Raw genomic sequence first — 22,537 nt, 5'->3', positions numbered from 1 at the left:
CGAAAGAATTCTGCCGAGCTCAAAAATCTAAAATGAGTGTGTAACATCAAGCTCATATTTGGAATTTGACAGTACGCCCATCCGAATCAGGGGTGCCCAACCTTTTGGCTCTGTGGGCCAGATCTAATTTTTCTGAAGCAGTGGCGGGCCGGAACTAATATTTGATAAAAGTTGAAAAAGTAAACACATTTTTTTCAATTTTCTTATGATTGAGTTCTTTTTAAAGTAAATACATAAAAGAACTAGTGATGCAAATATGATTCATATATCTTGATTTTTAGAATGAAAAACAAAGATAACATTAAAAATGTGTTTATTTGACTTATTTTTTTTTTTGTTTAATTGTTTAAAATTGCATAGATTTTTTTGGCAATTGCATTTAAATACCTTGATATATTGTTTATAAAAAACATTCAAATTTCAATCATTGAAATTTTATGAATTTTTTGATAAATTTTGTAATATTTTTAAAATATTTGCAGCGATCTATTTTCAGTATGAATAATTTGATTTTTTAAGCTTTTTTAAAAAAAACTTTATCAATAAAAAGTTGTTCTGGAAAAATACATTATTTTTGCTTACTTATTTATTTGAAAATACTAGAAAATAAACTTCAATTTGAAGTAAACTCAGTTGAAACTGAAAGAAATAACATTTAGTCTCTTTTTGTAAATTTTAAGACAACAATACAAGTTTTTTCATAATTTTACGAAATCGATAGCTTTGTTTTCCTGCACAATTTTTCAATTAAAAAACATCAATATAAAAATTATAAGGATTAAATTTAAACATGAAGAATGTTCTTAGTATATGTTAAAATTTGATCTCAAGTTTATTTTTTAATACAAACAATAATTTTATTTATTTAATATTTCATTAACAGCCTTAACGGCCGGTCATAGAACTATTTTGAAAAGCCATCGCGGGCCGGATGGAATGGCATTACGGGCCGGATCCGGCCCGCGGGCCGGACGTTGGGCAGACCTGGTCTAGATCTTCGGGAAAAACGGTTCACAAGATTATAAATGTAGCACTTCCATTCGAGCAGTTTTTGCTTTTTTCTACAATGTATTCCTTATGGGAGAACTGTTATTTCTACCACTCGAATCGGGTGCTCAATTGAATGTATCCAGTATAAAATAAAAAATAAATAACGTTAAAAAAACATCACTCAAAACTCAAAAGAAATTAAATCTATAAAACCGCAGATGTTAAAAATGCGTCGAGTGTAAGATCAAATTTAATTAAGAATTCTTCAACAAAAATACAATCTTCTTGAAGATTATTTCGACGTTTCTTATTTAGAAATTACAAACAGACATTTTCGGATGAAAATATCGTAATATCGTTCATGTGCGGTCCCATAGATCTCCGGATGCTGCGTTCTGTCTTTGTGACTGAAAGGCTTGTCTGCCTCGTCAACGAATGTAGTTCTGAACATGTTTTTCTGTTGCAAAGTGAAATCACCCTTGTGGCAGGAGCGTTGCGTTGTGGAGCATTCTGTTCTGAGCCTCTGGCTGCAGCATGAAACTTTGAGGTGTTCGATCCTCCTCACGTCTTTCATTCGTTGGGCGTCTTGCAAGGCTTTGCCATGGACCTTGGAGTGTTTCAACTTCTGTTCCGTTCGCAGGAAAATTTGCGTTGTATCATCTTCATCGCAGTCGTCGAGAGAACGTTCCACATCGAAAATTTCGGCTTGCGTGGCCGAGCCAAGCTCCATTGGTTCGTCGGACATCTGTTTAAACTTAACATACAAAAATAATGTTTTTTTTTTTGTGAATATAAATAGAAGCAAATCAGGTTGTTCGGACATTACTAGAAAAAGCACTTGCACTGGCGTTACATAACAAATCTATTTGATCTCATATATTATGCGTAACAGTTTAGCTTTTTTTTTTCAATTGTCACTTTTTTGTTGTTCAAATTGCTGCTCTACGTTGCTGTTTGTCCACAAAAAAACACGTGCACGATTCAACAAAAGTCCTCACTCGCCGACAGCAGCGAGTCCCAGTCGACGTTGTTGTTGTACACTTCCTGCTGCAGCCACAGTTCGTAGTTCTGCTTAAACTCCTCGCTCAGCTCAATCTCGTCCGGTTTGCGGGCTCCATTCGAACCGCCGTTGACGCCACCTCCGCCGTTGGCCGAGTTGGGTTGACCGCCTCCATTTCCACCGGGACCTCCGACGCCACCTCCTCCACCGTTGACCGTGTCCGGTTCGAGCGGCTCGTCAAACTCGCTGGCGATTAGGTCTGGGGCGTTGATTTGCAGATAACGGCGATTGTTGAACCGATCGACGCAGTTGCGCAGGGCGCACTCTTCCGCTTGGAAGTCCCACGGACGCGCGTCCAGATCGTTGCCGAAGGCCCAGTCGTCGTTGAGTCGGTGGCGGACCTTGGCGTAGATGGCGCTGATGGTTTTCATGTTGGACTTGCGCCACTGCCGGCCGAGATATTTGGTCTGCATTTTGAGCAGCTTGAGGACGTACAGCTGCATGAGGGCGTGCCGGACCTTGAGGGTGCGCTTGAGAATCGGCGATGATTTGAACACGACCAGCATCATGATGCGCGAGTGCTTCCACTTGGTTAGCTTGTTGAGGATGCGCAACAGGTTGATGCAGGAGAACACGTTCCGCCACGAGTACGGCGCGGAATCGCCGATGATGAGCGACTCGGACGTGAGTTCGGGCTGTTCGCCGATTACGCAGGAGGGGAAGTCCATGATGGGGATGACGTTCTTCGAGCCGACGTAGCTCATAATGTTCTGGTTGAAGAATTTAAGGACGAGCGGGATGCAGTTTGCAAAGACCAAATGCTGCGACATGAACTCAAACTGGTAAATGTGGTTGATCTTGAAATGCTTCAGGTAGAGCAGGAGGATCGCCGAGACGGCCTTGACCGTGATTTCCTTGTGGCGACTCACGTCGATTCCGAGCTTGGTCGACTGCGTGACGGTCATTCTGTGGGGAAGAGAAACATTAAACTATGACCAATAATAAAAGTGTCAATCTTACGGCATATCCTCCGGCAGCACATCGGCCATAATGTTGATGCTCTCCGTCTTGGCCTTGGACGTGGGCGCCGCCGCCAGCAGAATCTTCAACAGCGAAATCATGTACTGCGGCAGATTGGGCAGAATCGCCTGGTACAGAATCTCCGTCGGCGTCTGCGCAATCTCGCCCTCCGACGTCGAGATCGGATTGCGCGTAATTTCCTCCTCCTTCTTGATCTGCACATCGGCCAGACTCACGTACATGTGCTTCTTCAGCGTGTGGAAGCCCTCCTGGATGGGCTGCGGCAGTCCGGCCAACGTTTGCTGGTCGTCCTTCAGGATGTACCCGATGAACTTGCTCCGGGACGTGTTCAGAAAGATGTCAATGTCCTTGCGGCGAATCTTCGGCGCCCAGGGCAGCTTGTTGGTCAGCTGTTCCGGTTCCGGCTCCTGGACCTCCGCCGGAGGCGTCGTCTCCGCTAAAAACCCAAGAAAAGTTTACTTTTCAAACCTCCAAGCTCAAAACTCGACCTTCCTACTACCTTCGGCGGGGGCATCGGCCGGCACGTTGGACCCGTTCAGCCCCGACGGATCCTCGTACTGGCGAAAGTACTCGGACAGCTCTTCCTCGTTCTCCGTCGAGGGCGTTTCCATCTCCAGCCCGATCTGTTCCTGCTCGTCGAGCGAGCTTTGCTTGATGAGACCCTGGATGGTTTCGGCGGCGGCAACAGGTCGTCATGGAATCCGGAAGAAAGATTAGCAATGGACAGAAGCGGGGACCGAGCTCCCGGGTGGGTCGGAAAGTGTGGGATTATTTCTTATAGAGGGGTGGTGGTGATTATGGTTAACAGTTAGTGGTATGGTAATGTTATGGTTGGGTATGGTAATATGAAACAGCGATATTGATGGTGATTATGGTATTGTATACAGGAAAAGTAACAATGAGATGCAGTGAATATAATTTTTTACTGTTCGAAAAGAAGATATAGATTCTAGGCACGAGTTATAGTTAAAATAAACATCTATTTTATTTATTTTGAGAGAAGTATGCAATGTTACCTTCATTATTTTAATTGTACATTTAATATCAAAAAATCATTACTTTTTGTTGAAAAACTTGCTGTTTCAAATCAAAAATGAAATCAAAATCATTTGCCTTTCCAATTTGCTCAAAACGCTCAATTTGAATCAACAATTCCTCTCTACAGTAAACTTGATGCAGTAGGTCTGGCCACTTCAATATGTTGAAATGGTATGAACACACATATCAGGAAAATTCTCATCAATACAGGTTTTCTTCGAGCAGCTAAGACTTCAATATCTGAAGTCCTCGTTCAAACTTAAGATGGATAATCGATTTTTTTGTCGTTGTCTTATGTTGAGTCGTTGAAATCAAATATAATCAAAATGGGATATGATCTGGGAACATGTAATACAAGATTAGCAATGCGATGAGATGTGCTCGGTTTACAGTATGTAAAAAAAGTATTTTTGCAATTCCGTCGTGAAACTACTTACTTTTCCTGTCATTCTTGAACGACGAAATAGCCTACTTTTCTGTACCAAAAATAACAGAATCGAATAGCAACACTTTTCAAAATAAATGCTGAAAAGTTCTACTTTTCAGCACTGAAATGGGTGCTGAAAAGTTGAACTTTTCAGCACTTGTTTCGAAAAGTAACACTTTTCAACATTTTCTTGATTCAAACGATTTATTGACAAAATACATGAAAATTTGACATAAAATTTCACTCAATGGGTGTTTTTCGGAATTGCAAAAAATGTTGTATGGAACTCGTTGCAAAACTTGATTTTTTCAGCACTCTTCGTATTTATCCAACTCGGTGAACCTCGTTGGATAAATGTACGACTCGTGCTGAAAAAATCCTCTTTTTGCAACTTGTTGCATAAACTACTATTACACCCCTTGGGCACTATGCACATTTTGTGATGAAACATGTAAACAATTTAATGTTGACATAAACCTAGTACTACGTTTTGTTCAGAAACTCATGCCGAACATTTTGCTGCAAAAAGCTCATGAAAAGATGTTTTCTATAAAAAGTTATATAACAAATACTATTACAAAAATAAAAATGGTGCAAAAAGTTTGTACACTTTTCGAAAAATTAACATAAATAAAGTTATTTGTTGACAAATCACCATAAATCCTGTCTCCCAACTCCAAATAGGCATCCTTGACTGATTAAAAAAATAATTTGGATTGATTATAAAGTTTACTAATTACTTAGTATAAAAGTTTATATAACTCTGGAAATTCTATATAAAACTTATCTAAACTTTATTTTGCAAACTTTCAATTTAACTAAATGTCAATATATTACCATAGAATTGCTAAATAAACATTTTGGAGTGGGTATAACACTGTTTTGGGGGTCTTTGTATCGCTAGAATAGATTTTTCGTTGGAATTTCGTACCAACCCGGAATTACGTCGTCGAAAAATCCGCCGGCATCCGAACCGGTCCACAATTCACAAGTTAACCTATGTGGCATCGGAAAGGGCATAAAATTTCCGATCTTTTGATACCCATACATCTAGGTTTTCTATAAAACCCACGTTTTTAAATACCTGGGCAAAAAGTAAGTTTGATCCACGAGAACAAAAATTACGAAATTCCATACATTTTTGTTAGATTGCTCAAACAAAACCATAACAACGTTTTTGTCTAGGTATTTAAAAACGTGGGTTTTATAGAAAACCTAGATGTCTGGGTATCAAAAGATCGGAAATTGTATGGCCTTTCCGATGCCACATAGGTTGACTTGTTAATTGTGGACCGGTTCGAATGCCGGCGGATTTTCCGACGACGTAATTCCGGGTTGGTACGAAATTCCAACGAAAAATCTATTCTAGCGATACAAAGACCCCCAAAACGGTGTTATACCCACTCCAGAATGTTTATTTAGCAATTCTATGGTAATATATTGACATTTAGTTAAATTGAAAGTTTGCAAAATTAAGTTTAGATAAGTTTTATTTAGAATTTCCAGAGTTATATAAACTTTTATACTAAGTAATTAGTAAACTTTATATTCAATCCAAATTATATTTTTAATCAGTCAAGGATGCCTATTTGGAGTTGGGAGACTGGATTTATGGTGATTTGTCAACAAATAACATTATTTATGTTAATTTTTCGAAAGGTGTACAAACTTTTTTTGCACCTTTTTTATTTTTGTAATAGTATTTGTTATATAACTTTTTATAGAAAACATATTTTCATGAGCTTTTTGCAGCAAAATGTTCGGCATGAGTTTCTGAACAAAACGTAGTACTAGGTTTATGTCAACATTAAATTGTTTACATGTTTCATCACAAAATGTGCATAGTGCCCAAGGGGTGTAAATACTTTTTTTACATACTGTATATACTTGAACGTATATAAGAGGTAAATAGCAAGTTTAGAAGAAAATAAATTACGAAAAAACACCAAAAATCAAGATCAATTCGGATCGCTTTGCACTCTTCGACAAAGTTGTAGGCTAGATATAGAGCTAAAATTCTTATAGGGTGTCTTTTTTGGTGAAATCGGTACAATTCTCAATTGCTAATTTCTATGCATTCTAAGCTTAGATAAGCGCCACAAAAACATAACGACATCCAGTCTGCAATCCGCTAAAATCTCCTTCTCCAAGCGAAGCGATGCGATTTGAGAAGGTTTTTTTGTAAGAATGCCTTGCCAAAACTGTATAGAGTTTTTTATAGGCTTGGAAGTAACGCAATACTCCATATAAAAAAAACGCTCAACTTCAAATTTTTTCGCTGAAATTCAGTGAAGTTTTATTGAATTTTCATCATCTGAAATTTCAGTAAACGATTCAGTATTTTTTTACTGAATTCTCAGTTAATTAATATTTGTCACTTTGACAGATGATTTAATTAAATTTCAGTAAAATAGTTGTCAAAACAACTGAAATTTAAGCAAAAGAAATGTCAAATTATTTTGCTGAAAATTCAGTAATTTTCTTGCGCCAGTTTGACAGATCATTTGTTGAAGATTCAGCAATTGTTACTGGTGTTTCAGATTTGACTTTTCTTGCCATTTAAATGCTGTTTTTGATACATATATTTCTCAAATCTCACATGAAATTAATTAATTTTTAAAATCTAATTTTAACAACTGTTTTCCAATCCTGATTATGTTGTGACTAGCCGTAATTTTTGTTTTTTTTTCTATTTATTCCTTTGTTTCTAAAAATCACTATATAAAATAAATCTGATGTTTTGAAATCATCAATTTAAACATCCAGAAATTTAAAAAAATATCACAGAATTCTAAAATTAAATGAAAGAAAAACAAAACTGAAAAAGGGAAAAGATTTATGCACGAAAAAACCAAAAACTAGGGATTTGAAAATTTGAAGAAAAAAAAAAACAGATCGTACTCGACTATCCGAAATTCTTATTTATATTTTAATATATTTTTAAAATCCAAAATATGTCTCTAAAAATGCTTCATACTTATCTGATTTTTGGTAAATTAAAATGGCGGAACTTAATGAGTTTTGTAACGTCATGATTCGAATTCCCGGACGCTTCGAAACCCGGACACTTCAACTTGTTTTATCAATTATTTGGTTACAAGTTCACATTATGAATGTCAAAACTGTGTTATTTGATGAACTCCAACATCAACTTTCATTTAAAACTAGTTTGAACGCTGTAAATAATGCCAAAACAATTAAATAAAATAAAAGTATAAGTTTACCAAAAATGCGAAACATTTCAACTGAAATATTTCATAGGCGTCCGAAGCATCGGGAAGGCAAAGCAGAAATTTATGTTTTTGATTTTCTTAAATTCTAGCCATTTTTTATATAATCTATCGATTGTTTAGATGTTAACAGCATATTTGAGACCTAAAGAATGCCATTCACTAACATTTAAGTCCAAATTTGTGCGATTCATAAGCAAAATCGAGTGTCCGGAATTCGAAGCAAAAGTGTCCGGATTTCGAATCAGTTTTAACAGTGTCCGGGTTTCGAAGCACAACAAGTCATTTTAAATATCAAATTCTGATGAAAAATTATTAGAAAAGACATATTTTGCATACATTCTCTTAAAACTGACTGTTTATACTAAATCCTGATGAAATTTCTTCATTTCCAACTAATTACATGATTTTTTGCCAGCTATAACAAAAATAATATGGTACTAAGTGTCCGGATTTCGAATCATGACGTTAATTCAAGAATTTAATTTAATTTAAAAATTTAAGATTTCAAGAATTTAAGTATTTAAATTTGTAAATATTTAAGAATTTAAGATTATATGAATTTAGGAATTTAATAATTTGTGAATTGAAGAATTTAAGAATTTAAGAATCTAAGAATTTTAGAATTAAAAAAAAAGAAAAAATTAGGAATTGATAAATGTTATAACTTTACAAAATTTAAGAATTTCAAATATTTACAGTTTCCTAAACTTAAGAATTTAAAAATTCAGGAATTCAGAATTTAAAAAAAATTGACAACTGAAAAAAACTAGAAAAAATAAGAATTTAAAAACATGAGGAAATAAGAAATTATATGAATTTACAAATTTTACGAATTTGGAAAGTTTAAGAATTTAGAAAATTTAATTCAATTCAATTCGGTTTTACTTTAGGTATATAACAGAGTTTTGGAGTTCCTTTCGGGAATTCAAGAATTTAAGAATTTAAGAATTTAAGAATTTAAGAATTTAAGAATTTAAGAATTTAAGAATTTAAGAATTTAAGAATTTAAGAATTTAAGAATTTAAGAATTTAAGAATTCAAGAATTTAAGAATTTAAGAATTTAAGAATTTAAGAATTTAAGAATTTAAGAATTTAAGAATTTAAGAATTTAAGAATTTAAGAATTTAAGAATTTAAGAATTTAAGAATTTAAGAATTTAAGAATTTAAGAATTTGAGAATTTAAGAATTTAAGAATTTAAGAATTTAAGAATTTAAGAATTTAAGAATTTAAGAATTTAAGAATTTAAGAATTTAAGAATTTAAGAATTTAAGAATTTAAGAATTTAAGAATGTAAGAATTTAAGAATTTAAGAATTTAAGAATTTAAGAATTTAAGAATTTAAGAATTTAAGAATTTAAGAATTTAAGAATTTAAGAATTCAATAAGAATTCAAGAATTTAAAAATTCAAGAATTTAAGAATTTTGGAATTTAGGAATTTAAAAATTTAAGAATTGAAGAATTAAAGAATTTAAGAATTGAAGAATTGAAGAATTGAAGAATTGAAGAATTGCAGAATTGAAGAATTGAAGAATTTAAGAAAAAAAAAACTAGAAAAAAAATAAGAATTTAAAAATATTAAGAATTAAAAAAATTGATGAATTTACAAATTTTAAGAATTTGGAAAGTTTAATAATTTAGAAAATTTAATTCAATTCAATTCGGTTTTACTTGTACATTAAGTTCATTTAGGTATATAACAGAGTTTTGGAGTTCTTTTCAGCTGTGTATTATAATGTAATTCAATCAAAGGCATTATTGATTAGCTAAGAGTAAGAACAAGTTTTCAAAAAATTTACACAATTTAGAAAATTAAAGAACTAAGAAAATATAAAATCAAGCGAATTTTGAAATTTAGAGGATTAGTATATTTTATGATTAAAAAATGTAACATTTCAAAAATTATAAATTCCTAAAATTTCGAAATTTTAAAATTTGTGATTTTCTAATTTTTTTGATAAAAAATCATGAATTTTTAAATATTTGATTTATTTTCTTCAATTTAACAATTTGATTTTTTAATTTCAATCGCTTTTATTTTTTCAACAATCCCAAGCACACGCTCCTTCACGGGCCAAAACCGAACTGTCAACTTTTTTTGAGAATTGTCACGGAAAGATGCCGCAACTTTCTTCTGAGCTCCGTACTTAACTTATAGACGTACTAATGAAAAATGCTATTTGTTTGCAAAAAAGCTTATCGTTAAGTTTTTTTGTCTTCCAAATGTATGTCAACATTTAAACGGCATATCGTCGTTGTCGGGCTAACTTGTCGCAAATTGAGGCGAGAACGCCATTTTGTGCAGCTCACAAACGCTCACGATTTCAATCCTGAGATATTCATTAAAAACCAAAACCGAAAAAAAACTCTCCGTGCATTTTTGCCACTTTTCCTATGAATGTTAGAAACATTGGCGACATGACAACGTTTAATTTTTACTGAACAGTGCAACAATCAATCAACAGAGAACAATAAATTTTGATTAAGAATATGTATTTTTTTTAAAGTTTGATCGATGCTTTTCTTTTTTTGTATTAGTTTGAACAGTGAAGATTTTCAATAAAGAGAAAAAAAATCTATGATATTGAATGAGCAGATGACGGATGCTTGATTTCGCGAATGAGATTGTTATTTGAATAAATTGGACAGAACATTATTTGCTTTGTAAAACAACGACTACAGTGTTGGCGTGCTTTTGTGTGTGACGTGACATTGTACAAAACTACTCAAGACAGACGACAAGAAGAGTAATCTAACGATAGTATGAGACAGAGCGATAGAGAGTTTATGCTTCAGGAATGTTTTTTTTTAATTATACATAGAATGCAAAACTAACTAGAAAAGAGGGAGAGCGAAATAGTGTGATGAGAGCTACGTATGTGTGTTTTGAGAAAGTCACGTGAAAAAAGTGGCATTATGCGCCGGAAGCTTTGTTTAATTGTTTTTTTTTTCCTGAGCTAATATATATGTAATATATAGTAAAAGGTAGCAAAACGGCTCTCCTGAGTGTTGTTGGCTGGGTGATAATTTTGAGAAAACTGAAGAAAATTTGAAAGAACAAATAAACTGAGCAAAATTAATCAAACATTGCGCAACTCGATACTGTAGTGGACTTAAAAACATAGTGGGGTTGGCGGTGTGTCGTGAACGGCCACCGCGAATTGGAACCGTTCAAACAGCAGCAGCAGCAGCAGCGTGTCGTGGTACTAGAAAACCAAAAACAAACGGTAAAACATTCCGACTGAAGCTTTTTTTTCTGAAGCCATTTTGAAGACGGTTTTTTTTCGTGGGCTGTTTCGATGCTGAAGTGTACTGATTTAATCGCTCTTCTCGCTCGCTGGCGGCTTGGACTTGGACTTGGAAGAAGAACAATACTCTTCATTTTGGCTTAAACGATGTGAGCGATTCGATTGTTTTGTTTGTTTTCATTTCGATAAATTGTGGAGTAAAAAAATGGAATAAAATTTGGCAAGAAAAAGGAAAACTGTTGATTTGACAAATTTTCGGCAAAAAAGTGGGGAATTTTTAAAAAAGAAGGAATCGAGAAAAAAAAAGGGTACTCAAGAAAGCTTTACTACCTCTTGCAACTGACTAGTAGTGTTCGTACATACTCTTCGGAAAGGCTTGCTCCGCTTCGGGTTCTGATTGTCCTCGTTTGAGGGTGCGGTGATCGGGGGCGAGCTGGCCCGCATGATTTTGGAAATTTCGAGCGTGTCCTCCTTGTTCTGGGGCAGACCGGCCGAGGCGCGGTATTTATCTAAAATTGCAAGACAATAATTAGTCATAGTTGTTTTTTTCAAACCATTTTCCTTACCTTTAAGCTCCTTGAGCGTTTCCATGCCGCCCAGCGATACAAGGGACACCTTCCACAGAAGAAGCAGAACCTTCTTCATGGGGAAGTGCGGCGCGAGGCCGCTGCAAAATTTCGTAATCATGCCGAGCAGCTTCACCGAGAGCAGCTCGTCGCCGATGGGATTCGCTGGAAATTGGGAAGAAGATACAAGTTGCAAAATAATGATTTATGATTTTTGCAATTCACAACATTTTTCGCAATTCCGAAAAAAATCTTTTGAATGGGATTTTTCGCTATAGTTTGGTGTCGGTGTGTTTGTCCAACTCAAAAATAAAAACAGTATCGAAAAGTATTGCTTTATTGCTGCAAGAATTGAATTTGGAAATTTTCCGGGAATTCCCGGGACCCGGGAGTGTTCTTAACTATGCCAATAGTGCCAAAAATGTGTAAAGAAAAGTTATAAATATGAAACGTTCATTGGCAGCCTCATTATTTTTGGGAACTATGATCTACCTTTTGATTTTTTTCCTGAATCTGCAAATAGAACATGTTGTACGAACTTGTTATTAGATTTTTGTGAAGTAAAAAATAGCTAATATATAATTTCCCATTATCGGGATTTTTGCAATATGATAAATAACGACTCAAAACAACAATTTAAAATTGTTAAAATTGTTTTATTTTTTATTTTTTAAGGGGTCAACTTTAAATATTAATTGAAGAAATAGTAATCAAGAAAATCCTAATGTTCACATTTGGCGGACCTTGAATTAACAAAGATTGCCAGAGGTTTTTTCTTCGAAAATATAATTTAGTATTGAGGTTGCGAAACACAAAATGACTTATTGACATCAAAAAAGGAAATAACCTTGATACAGCGAAATTAAATTAATAAGAAATAAAAAAAACTAGATTATAGAGATTGCTATGCTTGAAAGAACTGCTAAGTATGCTTTAAGGTAAAATTTAGGGTCCACATTAATTTAACCCTCTACAACTCAACCCCGCCTTTAGACGGGCTTCGATCTGAAAAATCGCCAAAAATTAATTTTTCATCCAATTTTTGTTCTTTAAAAAGCATTGGAAAGAAAAACTATCGAAAGACTATGCCAATGTTTATAAAATGTAATTTTTTACTATCATTAAAATTTTCCTACATTTTAAGTGAAAATAAATATGCAGTAATTTTTGTAGAATCCCAGACTATGCCTCTACGCATTTTCTAACAATTTAAATGATTATGGTGCCATTATATAGCAGAAAATGTGAAAACATGTAAAAACTTGAAAAAGTGTCTGTAAAAACATGAATAAATTAGATAGGCAAAATGTAAAGATAGTAGGTGGTAGAATAGGCCAAAAACTATCAAAAACAAACATAAACTAAACAAGATAAATGCAAATTAAAATACTTAAAAAAAATTCAAAAAGAAAAAAAATACAAGAGTTGCTCAAAATTGGGCAGTAGAGGTTTAAGTCCTCTCAATTATAGTGTTATTGGAATTTCCAAAAAAGTGTCCACGTGTTCCACGAGGAGTAAAAAAGAGGGAAAAGCCATAACAATTATCATTTAATCCATGTGAAAAAAATATTTAGAAAATCAAAAAAATAAAAATAAATAAAAATACAAATAATTAAATCTTAAACATTTAAACTTTTAAAATTCTACAATTAAATTTTTTTAAACTTTTATTGAAAAACAAAAAAATCAAAATACGGAAATAACTACTTGAAAATATTCAATATTTCAAAAATAAAATTCTAAAATTTTTACATGCGAAATAAAATACTAATCCATGGGCAAAAAAACATTTAGAAAATCAAAAATTCTAAAATGTAAGAGTTCAAAAATTCTAAAGTTAATAAATATTGAAAAACAAAAAAAATCAAGATTAGGGAAATAACAACTTGAAAATATTGAATATTTCAAAAATAAAATTTTAACATGCGAAATAAAAAGTTCAAAAAACGTTAAAATCAAGAAATTTTAAAATCAAAAAAATTTAAAATCTTGAAACATTGAAAATTTTAAAATCAAAAGAAAGTATTTTAAAAAAACAGATGAAAAATCATGCGATCTAAAAATTTAAAAAGAGTTCTGTAGTTTTTTTTTCCTATATTTTTATTGCTTTTTGGGTATAAACTATAAAGCTGTGAGCAGTGTTAGAAAATATAATTTTACCCAAAAATGACGAACTTCTCGTCCCAGTGTCTTGATGCAAACAATGATCGAGCTCGAGCTGTATGTTGGCTGACATATCGAGCGGTCAGTCAACAAAACCAGCTAGAAGTTCCCTGACAAAAAACTCCAGAAAGAGATAGGAAACCTAATGCAAACAAACATCCAGGTGCCATGTAAACATACTTTGAATGAGTTAGTAAATTTCTGACTACACTGTAATTGAAAATCGCACTTAGCTGAGTTCGTGTTCGCACTTTTCCATACTATTTTTTCAGTTCGACTGCGATTTCACAAAAAAGTGTAATCGTAGTTAAACTGAAAAAATCAATGTGGAGGTGCGAAAACGAACTCAGCAAAGTGCGATTTTCAGTTACAGTGTAGAAACTGCCGTTCTACGCATAATTGTCCCATGTTCAAAAAATGGCCACTGAGAAAAACGCGATTGAAATTTTTCAATCGATATCTTTGTTTCTACGCATAATTGTCCCGTGGGTTCCTGTTCACCCTATAACTCCCAAATTACTCCGATTAACATTTTATCACCCTTATTTGTAATCCTCTTGCAGGTAAACAGGTAAACAAGATAAAATGCTTCGTAAAACTCATGATTTCGTGACAGAAAATACTTGGTGGGACAATTATGCGTAGAAGTTCAACGATGGGACAAACAGACTTGGTGTTGTTTTAAATGATTTTCTGAACAAAATACTAGATTTTATGTGTTTTTCTGAAAGTATACGTAAAACTATGCTTAAAAATGATAAAAAGTCAGAATCGTTCAAAAATGACATGGGACAATTATGCGTAGAACGGCAGTCAAGGTGGTTTTAAAATATCCAAAAAGCAAAAAAATAAATAAAATACAAACAGTTCTGCCTGTGTAGATCAATCGGACCGCGCACTGGACTCACAATCCAGAGGTTGCCGGTTCGAATCCCGGGGCGGACGCAAAAAATTCTAAGTGTAAATATACAGCAATTCCATTTGAAAAGAGCCTAAACCAAAAAAAAGTTCTCCGATCGGGCTCAAAATTTTTCTGGGGGTTCCTTGGCCAAAATAATTAGACCCGTATTTTTTTGTTTGGCCATTAGGGTGGCCTACATCGTGCTAGGGTGGTTCAAAAAATGGCAATTTTCGTCATTTTCGCAAAAACCACTTTTTCTAAAATCATATCTCCGCGCCATTTCATCCGATTTTAGCTGTCTTAGACGCAAAGAAAGGTGATGAGTTTGGCTATTTGGGAAAAATAGTAAAAGTTCCAAAAATCTAGCTTAACTATTGAAAAGTCGTATGAAAACTTAAAATGGCGTTTTGACCGTGTCTGGACCAAAGAGCCTATGTCTGAAAATATTTTTATCGGATTCCTCGGAAAATTTCACATAACATATCAAAAAATTGGCGATGTCGAACCGTACGTTTCCGAGATATGATTTTTTGAAAAAACTGCGTTTTCGACGCGCCACGCGCAAAAACGGAAAATGACGAAATCGGCAAAAAACTTTTTCCACTAAAACTGCGATAACTTTAAAATTTCAGCGATGACCTATAGATGTTATGGTACCAAAAGTTGCGTCTCTCAATTACGAAAATTTTGGTACCCAGACATGTATAGGTCATCGCTGAAATTTTAAAGTTATCGCAGTTTTAGTGAAAAAGTTGATTTTTGCCGATTTCGTCATTTTCCCGTTTTTGCGCGTGGCGCGTCGAAAACGCAGTTTTATTTTCAAAAATCGTATCTCCAAAACGTACGGTTCGACATCGCCAATTTTTTGATATGTTATGTGAAATTTTCCGAGGAATCCGATAAAAATATTTTCAGACATAGGCTCTTTGGTCCAGACACGGTCAAAACGCCATTTTAAGTTTTCATACGACTTTTCAATAGTTAAGCTAGATTTTTGGAACTTTACTATTTTTCCCAAATAGCCAAACTCATCACCTTTCTTTGCGTCTAAGACAGCTAAAATCGGATGAAATGGCGCGGAGATATGATTTTAGAAAAAGTGGTTTTTGCGAAAATGACGAAAATTGCCATTTTTGAACCACCCTAGCACGATGTAGGCCACCCTAATGGCCAAACAAAAAAATACGGGTCTAATTATTTTGGCCAAGGAACCCCCAGAAAAATTTTGAGCCCGATCGGAGAACTTTTTTTTTGGTTTAGGCTCTTTTCAAATGGAATTGCTGTATAGGTATTCGGTGCCCTCTCCCCGTGCCCATACCTTCACACTTAGGAGACCCGGGAGGCGGAGTCTTGTCGCAAAAAGAACGATACACGCCTGTGGATCCGTTGACGAAACCGCAAGGTTTAAGAGGGCCACATTATAAGGTGTTACGTCGATTCCGTTTCGTTCCGTTCTACATTATTAAACAAAAAAAAAAACTTCAGAGTTCGTACTCGAATGTTCGAAGTCCAGGCCAAAATGTCGCTCCGGATAATCAAAGATCGAAATTTCAGTTTTCTAAAAATTTGGGGGAAAAAATGCGGAGAATTTGCAAGCAAAATGAGCACTTTCCTAACACCGACAGGAAGGTCTAGTACCTAGAATGTATGTATAATGTTGACGGAAATCTAGCCCATCTTTGAATTCGTGCTTTCCATTTCATTAGGGCACACAACTTTTGTAAACAAGACTGTATCCCTCTCACACCTAATGCAAACTGTCATTTGAGTGAAAGGGATACACTATTGTTTACGAAAGTTTTGTGCCCTTTTGAAATGTTATAGTTCGTGCTAAATCGTTTTTTTAACTCTTTCACTTGTTGGATAGATCCAGACAGAGCATTGACAGTTATGAGACCGCCCCTCGAACATCAAAACCCGATACTCACTAATCTCATTGGTAAAGTTGACCACCAGCTGGGCGTACTCTTCGCTGCCCCCCTCCTTCTCGGTGCGCATCACCTCGGTAATGATGTACAGCACCGACAGGATGACGCGCAAATCGACGGAATCGGCCAGCGAAACCGCCACCTTGCGAATCGCAATGCTCGCCGTGGATGAGTTGCTAAAAAAAATGGAATTTTGTTAAATTTTAAGAATTGTAAGTTGAGCCTTAGCGCGCCCTCACTCAATCTCCAGGTTCAACAGCTCGACGAACGCGCCAAACACGCCCGCCTCGTACAGCAGCATCACGTTGCGCCGCGCAATCACCTGCTGCTCCTGGTCGCACTGGATCTCGGCCCAGCAGCCCTGCGCCAGGTACAGGATGCAGCGCGCCGCCTTCATGCGCAGGCTCTTCTTGGACATGTCCAGCTGGTCGAGCAGCTTGAGGATGATGCCGCGCTGCTCGCGGTCGGTGAGCTTCTGCCAGCTCGGCGGCAGCTTGTAGTACTCCATCTGGTCCTCGAAGGCCTGCGAAAATCAGCTTTTAGATTGAGTTTTTATTCAAGAGGGAGGTTGGCTCTTACCTTAACATTGTGCTGAAATTCGGCCTGCTCGGTGTAGCTGTACAGTTCCGCGATCTCGTTGGCGTGCGAGTCGGCGTCCGCGTACACAAAGTCTAAATCGGGAAACTCTAAGCCGCTGCTTCCCTGTGAAAACAAATGCACGGTGCAACGAGTGTGGGTGTCAATTTGGTCGAGCGGGAAATGCTTTGCCAGCCAATTCAATGGATTAAATGAGAAACATATAAAAATGCAAAGAAGCAGTCTTTTTACACATAAACGAGGGGTGTATGTTTGTGGTGGGGGGATCATGTAGGAACGAAACATAACAAGAATGAAACGAGTGGGACTATTTCTAGCGGGGGAATATCTGGTTGAACTCGGGTTGGATAAAGTAACACAGAAGTTTGAACAACTAACAGGAGAGCTTATGAAAGAAACTAAACAACGTTCTGGATGGCGATCTAGTTAAATACACATAATGAAGGTGTTAAACTGAAGCTTGTATGTTGATTAGTTTAGTAGAGTTGTACAAGTAACAGTAGGGAAGAAGGTACTCATCGCTTTCTGTGACTCGACTTAGTAGTAGTTGGTCAAAATGCTATTTTTCGTTTGTTTGATAAGTTTTCAGTAGGTTTGATTTGTTTGGTTTTTGGCAACTCAAAATAGTGAGGAAGATTCGCAGCGAAGTGCGGCTTGCGGAAGGGACAGATGCTGCGGCGCCTCGATCGCGCTTAGTTTGGGTTGATTTCAGGTCACTTACATCAAACTAGTAAAACGGTAGCATAGTATTATTATCGTAACTCAAGACTTGGTAACGGAGCGGTCACGGCTGAAAATATCACCAAAAAGTTTAACTAAATTCACTTCAATCAACGAAAAAAACTCAATACGTTTCCCTCTCCAAATGTAAACAACAACAAACTCACTCCCACTCTCCCTCCCCATCACCACCCACTCGCAAAAACCAAAACAAAACATCAGCTGTCAAGCAAAATCGATCCTTTTCCCCTCCCACAACCACCCACCACCAGGGGGAAGGGCGCTCTGCCACACGATCGATTTTCCTCGGAGCAGACATATTTTCAGCCGTGGTCCGTTCAAGAGTGTGTTCAATCCTCTCCCGACACTTACATCCAGCATGTCGTTCTCGAAAAAGTTGTTGATCGTCAGCATGTCGCCGGAAGCCTCCATCGTGCACGGTTCTGGGCGGCGACGGGGCCCGATTTTACGGTGGAAATTGGATTTTTCTTTCTGCGGAAACTTTTGTGTGTGGTCGCTTTCTTCACTGAAATTTTTGTGTGCTTTGACAGCTTGAAAGCGCGTGTGCCCTTTGGGAATGGTTAGGTGATGGTGTGTAGATAAGTTTGATGTTTGCAGATTTTTGAACGACTATATAGATATTTTAGTCTCTTGAACGAGGGTTTCTGCTTATTTATACTGGCATTGCAATGGGATTTATAGTTTTTTTTATTAGTTTTGATAATTTTTATAACAAGAATTTCAATCTGATTGCTTCAAAGATGGCCTGATCGTGCTCAACGAAACATGTAATTTTTCACAGATGTTTTTTAAACAAATTGCAGACTTCTCCAGTAGTTCAACTGGCAGCACTGTCACAATCCAGTTTTGTTTTAGTTTAGGAAGTACTAGATTAGGGGATGTTCCAAAATGATGATATTTTTTTTTAATTTTAAGATTTTGAAGCATTACAAATTCTAGATTAAATTTTCAAGACATTGGATTCATGCAGATAGAACCGTTAAAAACATGCTTTAAAACCATTTCTGATATTGTTTTTAATGTTCATGCAGAAAAAAAATACTCAGTTGGGTCCTAAAGCTCAATGCAAATTTGTATGTACAACGGTAAAAATCACGATTAAAAACCATTTCTAATATTTTTTTTTACTTTAATGCAAAAAATAAATAAATTGACAATACAACATTTTTTCGATTGATTAACTATGGTCCCATTGGGACAAGCTGTCAAGATAATTCTTTTCTGTCCAGAAGGGCAGTGAAGTTAATTTTTTTAAAGTTGATTTAAAAATCCTTTTTTAATCGTTTGCGGTCGAACAAAGAATCATTGTACTTAGAAAAATAAGCTTTATTGTTGTGAACAATAGTATCACAAATTTCATCTTAATTTTAGGACCCAATTGTCCATTTAAAAAAATGTTTTTCCTAGAAGTATTGTAACGAATGCTAATGAAAAAAAACGTGATTTTTACTGCAATAAAAAATATTCAGATTTTTTGCGTGTATTTTGAGATCAAAACATTTATGCAGCGAATACACGTCAAACTAAAACCATCGTAAGTGCTCCGATTTGGCTCAAATTTGGAATAGGAGTTCCTTGGACAAAATAATAAGACCCGTATTTTTTGGTTGTTCGCTCAGCTGGTCCAAAAATTTGCGTTTTTTTTAACGATTATCGTAAAAAGCACAATTTTCAAAAAATCATCTCCGGAACGGCTGAACCCAAGGCGGAACCAATTTCAGTTTTCAACGCAGCAAAAAAAAGTGTTGTTAGTTGGAATTTTAATCAAAAATACTAAAAAATAACTTTTGGCAACACCCGATTTTGTCTACCTATGATTTTGGCAACATTTTTTCCCCGGTTTTGGCAATAACCAAATTTATTTGATATTTTTGGTCTCCTAAAGCTTGCGTATAGTTGTTCTTTCTTTAAGGCTAGTATGCAGATCTGAAGGAAAAGGGTCAAGAAACAGCTTAACGAACAGCAGAACAAAAGAGAGGGAGCGATTTCTTGGGGCTTTTCTTCACCCTCTCTGGCTTGCTTTAGCTGCCGCTGCTGCCCATTTGATTTTCTTTTTTGACCGGTTCCTTCCGAAGTGCATATACCGCTTTAAAACATAATTTTTAAAGATTTCCTGATTTTGGAAACATAAAAATCTAGAGGGGGGCAAAATCGCTTTTTTAGGAGTCGCAAATTTTTGCTCGCCCGTTAAAAAGAGCGACTCTTTCGCTCCTTTTTCTGAATTTTAATGAAAAGGCTGTTTTGAAGCATTGTGTGATTTTTGTGTACTTGGTTGGATTGTAATAAATTATTTGAGAAAACGGCAGCATTCGCTTGCAAACCATAGGTCTTGGCGGTCTTTTTGTCATGATTTCTATTCGAACCTAAACTTACGAACATTTAGAGAAAGTTACGAAATTGCGTTTTTTTCTGCTAAAATTTTCGAAATTCTTCCATAGAATCTCGAAATGGTAAAGTTTAATCAGGTAACAGGATTATTTTTTTACAAAATAAAAAAGTTTAATAGTGAAGTTTTCCAAATTAATCATTTTGAAATGCTTAAATTTGTATTCGGATAATATTTTGATGTAACTTTACAATCAATTGTGCAATGAAAAGTTTTTTGTTTTGTTTTGTTCATTCAGCTTTACTTTTGGAGTTATTTCAAAGAAGACTGGAAAACTAGAAATCTGAAAATATGGGTTTGAACCGAGGTTTGAACACATTTAAGTGATGTTCAAATATTGGCAAAAATGCAAAGTTTTTCAATGTATATTGATGAGAAAGTTGCAATGGAACCACCCCAATGAAATATGTCAATTCAGCTCTAAAAATTTCGGGAGACAGTCTCTCTTTAACTTGCCGTTTTTTTATTCTTATGTACACAGAAAAAAATCAATTCTCGAAACCATGAAGTCAGTTCACGATTATGAGAACCACGAAGGAATATATTCACGTTTATGGTGCAAATGCACCATACTCATGAATAAATTCCTTCGTGGATCTCACATTCGTGAACTTAATTCACGATTACGGGAATTGATTTTTTTCTGTGTACAACAGTACACCATTGACCAATTTGGACTAATTTAGCACTCTTTTGTTTATAAGCATTGAAATATTTGAAAGCACATTTTCAATCCTCAAAAACAAATTTAGTGTTGCTTTTTTTTTTTCAAATTCTATATCTGGGAAGGGGTACATCTTTCATGTCAGAAAAGAGGTGTAATTTTACCTCTAGAAATGTGTAATTTTACCACTTTTCAAAAAAGTTGGAAATACAAGTTCAACCGGCTGTATCTCGGCGAAAACTCAACCGATTTGGATCATTCTTGTTGCATTCGATCCGGAAGAATGTCAAGAATCACCTACTACAAGGTAGTTCCAACACAGATGCGTGTACCCTAAGTCACAATGAAAAAGGCATTTCCAACTTTTTTTCCAAGGATTCAAAGAGCCGGTGCAGTTGCATTTCCAACCTTTTTGGGCTACAAGTGTTAATTGTATGTTTAAAACTAGAAACAAGACACATGTTTAAAAATCTTTCGATCTTGAAACGGTTCTTCCAAAAGACCGCTCTTTTTTTGCCCTCTTGTACCTATAATAATCACATCTTGTGGCCAATAACTGGTTGTGCAACATGATGTGATTTAGTCAATGTAAATTTTATTCAGGTCCAACCGGCTCACATCTAAATTTTTTTTATGATTTTTCAGAATAACATTCTATTACACTATGTCAAACAAACAAACAAACTCGCACTTTTTCTTGTTTGACAGTTTGCCAAACTTGCAAACTTCCCCGTAAAAAAAAATCCGACTATTCGCATAACTAAGTCGGGTCTAGTCGGGTGGTTTCGGCCGATTCGTTGGCCAACGAATCGGCCGACCGGGCAACAGACTTCTGTGTGATCTTTACATAAGCGTCTGGTGGTAAATCGGTTGTTGAAATCGGCCGACGAAATCGGTTACAAAAACAACCGATTTTTTACCGATTTAGTCTGTGAATAAAATAAAATCTGACTCAACCCAATTTAATCTGTCTATTCGTAGAGCGACTAAAAATCTTACTCCTGACGAATCCCGCCTAAATCGGCTAACTGGTTGGTTGTTTTTGATTAGCCGATTTGGAAGGGTGTTTCGTTAGGTCGAGAACTGTCAATTTTTTTACGGGGTTGTTTGCGGCAAACTCACAAACAAGGCAAAATTTATGCAGGCTGACGTTTGTACAAACAACCCCCGTAAAAAAAAATCCGACAATTCACATAACTTAGTCGGGTCTAGTCGGGTGGTTTCGGCCGATTCGTTAGCCAACTAATCGGCCGACCGGGCAACAGATTCTGTGTAATCTTTACATAAGCGTCTGGTGGAAAATCGGTAGTCGAAATCGGCCGACGGAATCGGTTATAAAAACATCCGATTTTTTACCGATTTAATCTGTGAAAAAAAGAAAATCTGACTCAACCCAATTTAGTCGGTCTATTCGTAGGGCAACTAAAAATCTTACTCCTGACGCATCCCGACTAAATTGGCAACTGGTTGGTTGTTTTTGACTACCCGATTTCGTATGGTGTTTCGTCAGGTCGAGAACTGTCAAATTTTTTACGGGGAATCCAAGCAAACAAACAAAGCAGGCAAACTGGCAAACTGTCAAAATGTGCGAGTTTGTTCGTTTGTTTGCCGTA

General features: G+C 35.6%; 1 protein-coding gene across 3 annotated transcripts; it reads right to left on the bottom strand.

The window, feature by feature from the left end:
• Positions 1-1,834: 1,834 nt before the first annotated feature.
• Positions 1,835-18,408, bottom strand: LOC6033330 (striatin-interacting protein 1 homolog). Of its 3 annotated transcripts, none has more exons than XM_038253705.1 (10): positions 18,226-18,408; positions 17,855-17,860; positions 17,116-17,238; positions 16,776-17,059; positions 16,537-16,712; positions 11,545-11,709; positions 11,309-11,487; positions 3,531-3,693; positions 3,011-3,467; positions 1,835-2,956 (listed from the first exon to the last, which is right to left on the bottom strand). In XM_038253705.1, the coding sequence occupies exons 1-10, from the start codon at positions 18,283-18,285 to the stop codon at positions 1,972-1,974; spliced, it is 2,598 nt and encodes an 865-aa protein (XP_038109633.1). In that variant the 5' UTR covers positions 18,286-18,408; the 3' UTR covers positions 1,835-1,971. The 3 variants fall into 3 exon arrangements, with proteins under 3 accessions (XP_038109633.1, XP_038109635.1, XP_038109634.1); XM_038253707.1 differs by having other exon boundaries at positions 11,342-11,487; XM_038253706.1 differs by lacking the exon at positions 17,855-17,860.
• Between the last annotated feature and the right edge of the window lie 4,129 nt (positions 18,409-22,537).

Source organism: Culex quinquefasciatus, chromosome 2, assembly GCF_015732765.1.
Source record: "Culex quinquefasciatus strain JHB chromosome 2, VPISU_Cqui_1.0_pri_paternal, whole genome shotgun sequence".
Classification (NCBI taxonomy): Eukaryota; Metazoa; Arthropoda; class Insecta; order Diptera; family Culicidae; genus Culex; species Culex quinquefasciatus.
Note: the sequence above shows the minus strand (reverse complement) of the source record. Positions and strands in the feature narration are given on the sequence as shown.

Coding starts and splice junctions, on each gene's coding strand:
- LOC6033330 (XM_038253705.1), bottom strand. CDS start 18,285: ATGGAGGCTTCCGGCGACATGCTGACGATCAACAACTTTTTCGAGAAC. Junction 3,468..3,530: donor GGCCGATGCCCCCGCCGAAG/GTAGTAGGAAGG, acceptor TTGGGTTTTTAG/CGGAGACGACGCCTCCGGCG. Junction 2,957..3,010: donor GTGCTGCCGGAGGATATGCC/GTAAGATTGACA, acceptor TCTTCCCCACAG/AATGACCGTCACGCAGTCGA.